The following is a 9,038-nucleotide window of genomic DNA, read 5'->3' on the forward strand; positions in this document are numbered from 1 at the left end:
AAGTTGGAGTATTACAGAGATAAGAAAACATTCAGCTGTACTAAAAAAATTCTTTCTATTCCCCAGCTGTTTTTCTAAGCCTAAATCAACTATTTGTATCTTCATCACGCGTGCACTTCAGTAGAGCAAGAAAGCCGAGAAACAGGCAAGTTTAGGCAAAGTGACACACTCCTGAAGGGCTCCATCAGGTGAAAAGATTTCATGCCTGGTTTCTCCWACCGGCACCGGTTACTTTAATAAGCTATAGCAGCTCTCCCAGGGCATCTTGCCTGCTTCTGCAAACCCYTCGGGAGGTAAGGAAGCGGCGCAGCGCCGGCGGTAAGGGAAGGGTGCTCCGGCAGGGATGCGGAGCAGACGATACCAAGGGAAGGATCCCCGCACACACACACACAGGCGCACACCGACCCCACACGCCGCGGAGCCCGAAGGCAAGCGCGGACCCTCGGGCCCGCTCCGCCGCAGCCCCCTGGGCCCGGGCCGGGCCGCTCACGGTCACTTACGATTATSGGCTCCGGGCTGCGCCAGGCGCCACAGCGCGGCCCCGCTCACGGTCACGGACAGGCGTGGGCGCGCTGCGCCGCGCTCSCCCCCGGCCGCGGCACCATCACCGGCGGGCTCGGCCGCTCCAGCCGCCGCCGTGCCCAGGTCTGGCGGGCGCGGAGAGGCGTCGAGTGGGAACACGAGCGGCTTTGCCCCAAGCCCGGCCCCGACGCAGCCCGGCAGCGCGGAGACACCCGCGGCCCCGCAGCAGGAAGCGGGAGAGGCGCAGGCGCCGGCGGGCGGGGGCGGCCCCGCGCAGGCGCCGCGGTCCGGCCGAGCTGGGGCCGCTGCGTACCTGGTTCCCGCGGCTGTCCCCGCTCCTGGCGCTCGGCTGCGGGTCGCCGGCGGCTGTCCCCGCTCCTGGCGCTCGGCTGCGGGTCGCCGGCGGCTGTCCCCGCTCCTGGCGCTTGGCTGCGGCTCGCTGGTGGCTCCCGGGCGTGGAGCGGCGTCGCGGCGGCCGCTGGTCGGCGGCAGCGGAGCCCGGGAGGACGCGCTGTGGGCGTGGAGGCGGGCGGAGTGCCCCGGGCTGGCCCGCAAAGGCCCGGCGGGTTCAGCTGCTCTCGGCCCCTCCGTCCCCGTCCCCCGGGAGCGGTAGGGCCGAGGGGCGGCGGCGGGTTCCGCCACTGACGGTGTCCATAGGCGAGGGGTCGGCACAGAGAGTGCTAAGCATGGAGGGAGATGAAGAGGAAGACTACATGTCTGATTTATTTATTAAGTAAGTAGGTACTTATTTTTTTTTATCCCTCTCAAGTGATTATAAAGTGTTAAAAAMCAAAATGCTGATGTTTACTGGAATTATTAACTCGGAAGGCAGGATGTAAGGCCAGGCTTGCCCATGGTGAGGCGGGTGAAGGAAGCTATTCAGAAAGAAGAAAAGCAGAAAGAAGCCAATGAGAAGAACAGACAAAAAAGCATAAAAGAAGAAGAAAAAGAGAGACGAGACTTGGTGTTGAAAAGTGCATTGGGAAACGAGAACAAAGGCTTTGCTTTGCTCCAGAAGATGGGCTACAAGAGTGGCCAGGCCCTCGGCAAAAGTGGTAAGTTTGTCACTCTCTGGAACCACGTGTCTGTATTCAGCTATACYTTTATATTTTACAGACTGCAGCTGTCACTTCATTTGTTGACAGATAATAAATGCTTCTCAGAGTGCCATAGCATTGTGGAACGGTGAATGTGCTGTGACAATACAAAATATGAGAGTAAATTCCTAAAACTGAACTAAAAACYGGACAAGACTAGGGATGTGAGGGAAGAGCAGTACTTGCAGCTCAGTAGATGCCCTTCCATATGTGCATGCCTACAGGAATTGCATTAAGGATACTTTRGTGGTTTTGCAAAGCTAATAGTGTTCTAAAAAACATCAGACTGTCTTGGWCTTTATAGCTGGGTTCTGAAAAAGAAATTACACACATTGGCCTACCCTTATGAAGCTGTAATAGGTGAAGTAAAATCAGTAAGACAAGGAATCAATAACTGTTGTGCCAGTTCAGTGTCTCTGCAGACAATCACAAATGAACTGGCCCAGACAGATTCTTTTTGTTCTTCATCACTGTTGTGAGATTCTAGAATGAAAATGTTACAGAAGGCTGTAACACAGCAGTCTTCATCACAGGTATGTTATACCTGTCATGTCAATACAGTTTTCTTTCAGTTTGATTGTGTCGTGAAAAAAGTATGTAGGAATCCAACAGACAAGCTGAAAAAGAGGGATTTCCACTACAGCTGTGCCATTTGTGGCACACCTAATTTATATTGATTGGGAAATTTTCAACTACCAAGCAAAAAAAATCACAAGGAAATGTACCGCTTTAATGACAAAAAACAGCTTGCCTACCTTGAGTACACTGCACAAATCATTGTTTGAGAAAAACTTGATTTCCTAAATTGACTTATTTTTTCTCTCACAGGAGAAGGCATTGTTGAACCTATTCCCCTGAACATAAAAACAGGTTTGTGGCATTTTCTGATTTATTTAGCTGCATATCAGAGCTTCTCAACTGCTTACATTCATCTTTTGAACATATATAGGCAGAAGTGGGCTTGGTCACGAGGAATTAAAAAAGCGAAAAGCTGAAGAAAAACTGGAAAACTACAGACAAAAACTTCATATGAAAAAACAAGCAAATGAACAAGCTGCAGATCAATTCAGGTAACATCACATAACTGATACTCCAAGCAATGTCTAAACAACAAGTTCTGTTTATGCTTGAAGTTTGGTTATTCTTTTAATGTGCTACCAYTTTTTAATATTTTGAATGAAAAATGAGGGTTATGTTACAAATTGTTTCTCAGTTCTAAAGCAAAAGTAGATGAACACTCTAATGCTACGAGTATGTGCTGCATCATTTCATTTTGTAATTGTTAATAATGCAAACAATATACATACTAACTTTTTCCAAGTTGTATGCAGGTTTTTTAATTGGTGAAACAAATCATCTTTTAAAATACAAAATCCACAGATATTCCTGAGTAGTGTTGGTACAATGGATTTAAAAATCAGGATACATTATTTAAAGTTTTATTGGTTTTGTTCTCACCTGGTTTGCTTGTAATATGTGGAGAAGGAAATCTTAGAGAAGGCTGTATCTTTTGGAGGTGTTTAGTGAACCACTTTTTTATGTCTTATGAAAACCTGATGAAGAAACTGTGTAGTGTGGTCCAAAAAGATATCTTGAAGATATAATTCCTAAGAAATGCAAGTGTGCTCCCACAGAAATAACGTCAGAATTACTTCTTAATTTCAGTGTTGTCCAAGTCTGAGAGAGTTAGCAGAAATAGAATCTAAAATTTTCTGGTTTTGAAAAGCTGTGGACTGTAATGCATCTGTCACTGTGTGTCTGCCTGCTTATTTACCTCTCCTTGTTCTTATCAGAATAAGATTCAAAACCAAACAAGAAGAACGTAAGATGGAAGGGGATCTGCGAAAAAGCCAGAGGGCCTGCCAGCAATTAGATCTGCAAAAAGTGAGAGCTGTGGGGTTTTCTGGGGATTTGGAAAAAGGCCATTCCAAAGAAAGGTGCTATTTGCTTCAAGTGAGGAAGCAACATCATCACACAATGATTGATATTAGGAGTGGACTCTGGCAGTGTCCAGTCTTGCTTCTCAAGCAGAATCCCTTAAAGCAGGTTGTCCAGGACCATGTCCAGGCAGCTCTTTAGTATCTCCAAAAATGGGAATCATCATTGAGGGAATCAGCAGATTCACCAAAGCAGCATTATAAAAACAAACAAAAGTTCACACAGAACTAAGTACCTTCTCCCTGCAAGGAATAACATGGGTAATTGCAGTGAATTGCTATAAATTTTTGCCCCTGGATAACTTCAAGGTTTTTTCTTCCTCTGTTAACTTGGTAGAGGTTCATACCACCTTACAAGTTCTGCTGAGATTGTTCAATACTACTTAGTTGACTTTAAATGAAGTCTGCTGAATTAAGCTTAGATCATCTTCGTTTACTCTTCTTCCTTTAACTTTACTTGAAGTGAATTAGGAAGCACGATGTGACCTCTTGATAAAATAACTTGGGGTAGCATGTCTTCAGGTGGTAAACAAAGGGATCTGCTCACAGGCTTGGTGTGAGGTTATGTTGCTGTGTAGCTTTGCATGTACCAAACAGATGAAATAGAATTAGCATTAGCATGCATTCCATTGTTTTAAAAACATGAATAATCCTTGTGGAGTGCTGTATTTAGCTACAGCTTTAGTAATTATTGGTTATACTATACATGCAAGTTTTAAAGCCTAACAACTCACTTACTAGAAATTAGTTTTATCCAGCATCTTACAAGAAAACCTACAAAAGCAGATAACTTCCATTTAAATCCCTCATTATTTAAGGATATTGATGTTCCCAAGGAGACTTGGTTTTGGATAGAACCTGAAGAGGAAGAAAAAAAGGRTGAGGAAGACAAGGAAGATGAATGCACAAGCTCAGACTTAAGTGTAAGCTCTGCAACTGAACTAATGACTTGATTCAGAATTAAATTTAACATTCCTTGAAACAGTATATATGTATACATACCCGTATAAAGGATATATTTATACCTGACCTTTTCCAAGCTGTAGTGAAAAGCCTTCTCACAATTCTACAGCAGTGATTTCTTAGCAGTTACATGACAAAATATAAAGCATTAAACCACTGATTTATTGCTTATCTGTTTTAAGGCTGATGTTTGAAAAATTAGCCTAGCAATTAAATTCTAAAYATTTTTGTGCCTTAGCCAAGATATGCAAAATCACAGTTATTTGCTTTTGAATTTCAATTTTGGATGCCTTATCGCATGTCTGAGGTTGAAGTTTAGAGTCACTAATTAATTTCTGAAAATGCTTCACAGATTATTTCAAGATGGATATTGAAATTCTCATTTTCAAGAACTAGATTACACAGCTGTTGTTAGCCTTATGTGTTTGATTGGCAGAGATTAGGTATGCAAAAATCCACAAAAGATATCATATACTTGAAGTCAGATAGCTAAGTAATATTTTTAGCTCTCTCTTCCGTGCAGGTTTCTTAGCTGGAAAGAAGGATGAACAAACAACAGCCTCTTTCCAAAGATCATGAATTTGTRTGCCCTATTCTACAAATCTGGGAAAGTTCATGTGTTACTGAGCTACAGTATTGTGTAGCTTTTCCACAGCAAAAGGTCAAACACTTAATTTTAACAAACCAGTAGCTCAAACGGGTTCATGTCACATGAGCCCCAGATCATTGCGTATCTTTACACATTCTAGGTATCAGAAAAGCTACACATCCTGACGGCCTATTTGAGAGAGGAACACTTCTATTGCATTTGGTGTGGAACAACTTATGAAGGTGAGAGTGAACCAATCTTTTGTAAGGGCTTTACTTTACTTATACAGCCAGACTCCAGTTGTAGAATATATCCTTTGTGTTTCTCTTACTGCAGTCTTCTAAAACTACATAGGAAATTTACCTTGCAGGCTGGTGGTTTTTGCACAAAGCTTTGTATGTATTGTAATTGCTAGCCAGTTTTTAGGTTTACATGCAGAAAAACCACAACCAACCAAACAAAAACTCCCCCACACAACAAAACACAGCCAGCCATACTGACATTTACTTGATTTTCTATTAATATTTAGTTTTAAGAAAAYGTAATTCAAATATTAAAAGCAATACCATAAAAAGCAGTGAAAGTTGGCAGGTGTTTCTCAAACAATTAAAATGCCATCCASTTTCACAGTGCCAAAGAGAGTAGAATTTGTATTCACTGTTTTAAAAAAATTTGARAGTRAAACACTTGCAAGCMTTGAATTCTATTTWATCTGTTCTACATGGATTCTAGAARTATTTCTAGCAAGCATTTTTTTYTCCCCTGAGCTRCAATTACTTACTTTTTCTCTGCTTATCCTGTAGACTCCGAAGATTTATCTTCAAACTGTCCTGGAGACAGTGCTGCAGATCATGACTAAAGCCTGACTAAAAGAAGGAGCCCTAGATAAGTATGTACAATTCATAGTATCTTTTAGAAGCCTTGGAGCTGTGCCATACTTAAGAAKTCTGTCTTAGTTTGAAAGACAGGTGCTTGCTAATGARGGCAGGGACCCTCCTTCCCTCCAAATTATTATAGCTTTGAAAATCACGGGCTTTCAGGCAAGAATATGGGTAAAAGGCAATAATGGTGTTTACTAATATGTATAACAAGATGAAACAAATAACAACAATAGCAACAATCAACCCAGTCCCAAACCCAGTGACAGCCCTACAGAGACACAGCCTCCCCTTTGGTGCAGTTACAGTCCCAGCCGGCAGGGGCGCTGTTGGCTCCTGGCAGGGCAGGGCGGGTGCGATGATTCCCTGACGGCTGCAGGGGGCGCTGTGGCGCGGGTCCCGGCTGGGTCAGATCTCCCACATGGCCAATGGTGGACACAAACCGGCAGAGGTGGATGGAGAAAAAGTTCCTCTGCAAACTCACAGCGGAAATGCCGATCTCGGTGCTCCTCTGGACAGCAAGAAACCCCAGAACGGTGAGATGATCAAAGAGATGAGCAGAATACCACGGCTGCAGCCGGGATGCAGCAGAACTCGGCCACTGCAGCTGGAATCCCAGGGGTCCCAGCAAGGCACAGGGGCAGAAGATCACAGTGCAGCAAACAGGAACCAATGAGCAGAGATGCTGAGCTCTGCAGACAAGAGCAGACAAGCCCTCCCCTTGCATGCAGCAGGTTCACCATCTTCCCCCGAGCCAAGCAGGGCAGGRAGTGAAGTTACCCCCCACCACACACACACACCCTCCCCGAGCCTGAAACTCCCGCGATAACTTCCCTCTCTCCAAAGAGAGGGATAAAAAAAAAAACCTGCCAGGCAGGAGCAATGCCTAGGGAGATCCTTGGGTGGGCATAGCTTCTATTGTCTTAACCAATAGCCCAGCCATCAAAAGGATGACCTGGCAATCAGTGTATCCTAGCAACAAAATGGGAAAGAAAAATTCCCAAGAAAGGAAATGAAAGGAGAAACTTTAACCCACAACAAATTCATACCAAAGTATGCAAAAAAAAAAAGAATTGAAGTTGACAAGTTAGTATTTTCAGTTTGGTGCTCAATTTAATAGGAATTAAAACTTGATATTTGTATTTAACTACCTCTCAATTATGTTAGTTCARGTCTTTCACATCTTTGTTTATGCCCTGCCCAACTGATAATAAAATTCAAATTTGAGTAAAGGAATAAATATTGGCTAATCACATTTGTGTATACTGTGTTAATAAACAGGGKTTTTTCATCTTTCCAGGGAAATGCCTAAATACCACACTGGCTTTGCTTACTATCTTAAACTTGGTGGGGAAAAAAAAACTTGTGAAACATAGCARTGATGCTATTTGAACCAATATTCTGTTGTATATAAAGGTGCATATTTTGGATAACTATACAGAATTAGATCATGATGTTGGGTTTTCAGTTTTTTACATAAAAATACATTTTCAYAGACATTTTCAAGGAACAGCAGTTGATACTGTAACTAGCCATTTTTAAAAAGGTAATGCTGAAATATASAAATATTATGCAGGGAAAATATATATAAAAAAAATCCTATCCCTGGCAGTGTTCAAAGCCAGGTTGAACAAGGCCCTGAGTAATGTCAGTAAAGTCATCTACTGGAAGGTGTCCCTGCCCAAGGCAGGGGGGTTGAAACAGGATGATCTTCAAAGTCCCTTCCAACCCAAACCATTCTATGAATCTACATATGTGATCCATAACAAAGAGGAAAAAAAAGCCCAGAACAGTACAAGGCCTTACAAAAGTATGTACAATCACAATCTCACTTAGCAACAATTACTTGCACCAGAATATCAGTAATTTCCCTAGGAATATAAATACATTCATTTGAATTTTGTCTTTYAGGCAATCACCCACTTTTAACCCATTTAACATTTCAGGAAAAAGCATACAGTACTCAACATATTACCTATTTTTTTGCTTAGAAATCTCTGCTCATTTGTCCTTATGGAGTTATGTTGGCCCCACATCAGTGAACAGTTTGACAAGACAGAGCTCAAAGACAAGCACCTGAAGGTTCCATTGTGCCTGTCTCTTCAGCCTGCTCCCCACACCACACACAGTACTTGGAGTTCAGGCAAGTCTGAACTCTGAAGGATGTAGTTGAAGAGTAGCAGAAAACCTGCTGTTGCCTTTTGTGGGGCTGGCAGTGGGCACACCAGAGGCATTCCATACAATTGTTAAGGGTTAGGCATGCCTCAGTATTACAATAAGAGATTAAAACCTAGAAACATGGGAATGTTTAAAGTGCTATTTCAGCCTAGGATGTGAAATKGTTACCGCTGAGGAAACTGGAGAATTTTGCTGTATTAATAGAACCTTAGGTGTTCCTTTCCAGAAACGACAACCATCAAAAACTAAATTTTTCAAAAATTGAGATTTGTTCTAAACAAGATTTACTAGAAGCTTAAATTCTTAAGAGATCCTTATTTTACAAGTTTATATTTTTAAACTCTAGAGCACTGAATGTGCTAGGTCATCAGCAGGTAAGAAGAGATAAGAAAGCTCCCCTTAAATACTGAAACTGAGTGAAGAATAACTTGCACCTATTCCTAGTATCTTTTCTACCAAAACTAGCCTTGGTATTAATGGGAGCATTTCAGTAATTATTAACAATATCATTGAACAAATCAGAAAGCTTCRAGACACATAGCACCAGACTGCTCTTCTTCCATGGAAAGCATCAGATAACCTTATGGGGTAATGGATGCAGCACATGCAGGGATTTGTCACAAGCCAGTTGGCACTTTAGCACATCAACATAATCAAGGGAAAAAGGACCAGGTTCTTTTACTTATTGTACAAAACAATCTAGCTCATCCATAACCTCTGTYTCCAGGTAAAAATTGCAAGTGATTTGTTGCAGAAGTGCCCCATCCTGGTCCACAGTTAGTGGATATGAATGGTGATGAGACCAAGGAAAAGACACACCTCAAGTCTTGTTGCTTCTGACATCTGTTGTCATTTCATCAGTTGTAATAAATGT

The 9,038-nt window shown here is 42.6% G+C and overlaps 2 protein-coding genes across 4 annotated transcripts in view; one reads left to right on the forward strand and one right to left on the reverse strand.

The window, feature by feature from the left end:
- HEATR5B (HEAT repeat containing 5B) overlaps window positions 1-894 on the reverse strand; it is a 56,307-nt gene extending 55,413 nt beyond the window's left edge. The window contains exon 1 of one of the 2 annotated variants that reach the window (XM_057389787.1): window positions 836-894. The gene's annotated coding sequence lies outside the window, so the exon portion shown is untranslated. Of the gene's footprint in view, window positions 1-500; window positions 750-835 lie in introns of those variants that run through there. The other variant, XM_057389786.1, reaches the window with a different exon arrangement.
- Window positions 895-910: 16 nt separating this feature from the next.
- On the forward strand, window positions 911-8,958 carry GPATCH11 (G-patch domain containing 11). Of its 2 annotated transcripts, none has more exons than XM_057389788.1 (9): window positions 911-1,255; window positions 1,351-1,577; window positions 2,448-2,489; window positions 2,569-2,689; window positions 3,413-3,503; window positions 4,375-4,479; window positions 5,269-5,350; window positions 5,912-5,997; window positions 8,892-8,958. In XM_057389788.1, exons 1-8 carry the CDS (start codon window positions 1,209-1,211, stop codon window positions 5,965-5,967), a joined length of 771 nt encoding a protein of 256 aa, XP_057245771.1. In that variant the 5' UTR covers window positions 911-1,208; the 3' UTR covers window positions 5,968-5,997; window positions 8,892-8,958. The 2 variants fall into 2 exon arrangements, with proteins under 2 accessions (XP_057245771.1, XP_057245772.1); XM_057389789.1 differs by having other exon boundaries at window positions 4,393-4,479.
- Window positions 8,959-9,038: the final 80 nt, after the last annotated feature.

This window comes from Malurus melanocephalus, unplaced genomic scaffold, assembly GCF_030028575.1.
Source record: "Malurus melanocephalus ecotype Western Australia unplaced genomic scaffold, MMel_1.1 scaffold_19, whole genome shotgun sequence".
NCBI lineage: Eukaryota > Metazoa > Chordata > Aves > Passeriformes > Maluridae > Malurus > Malurus melanocephalus.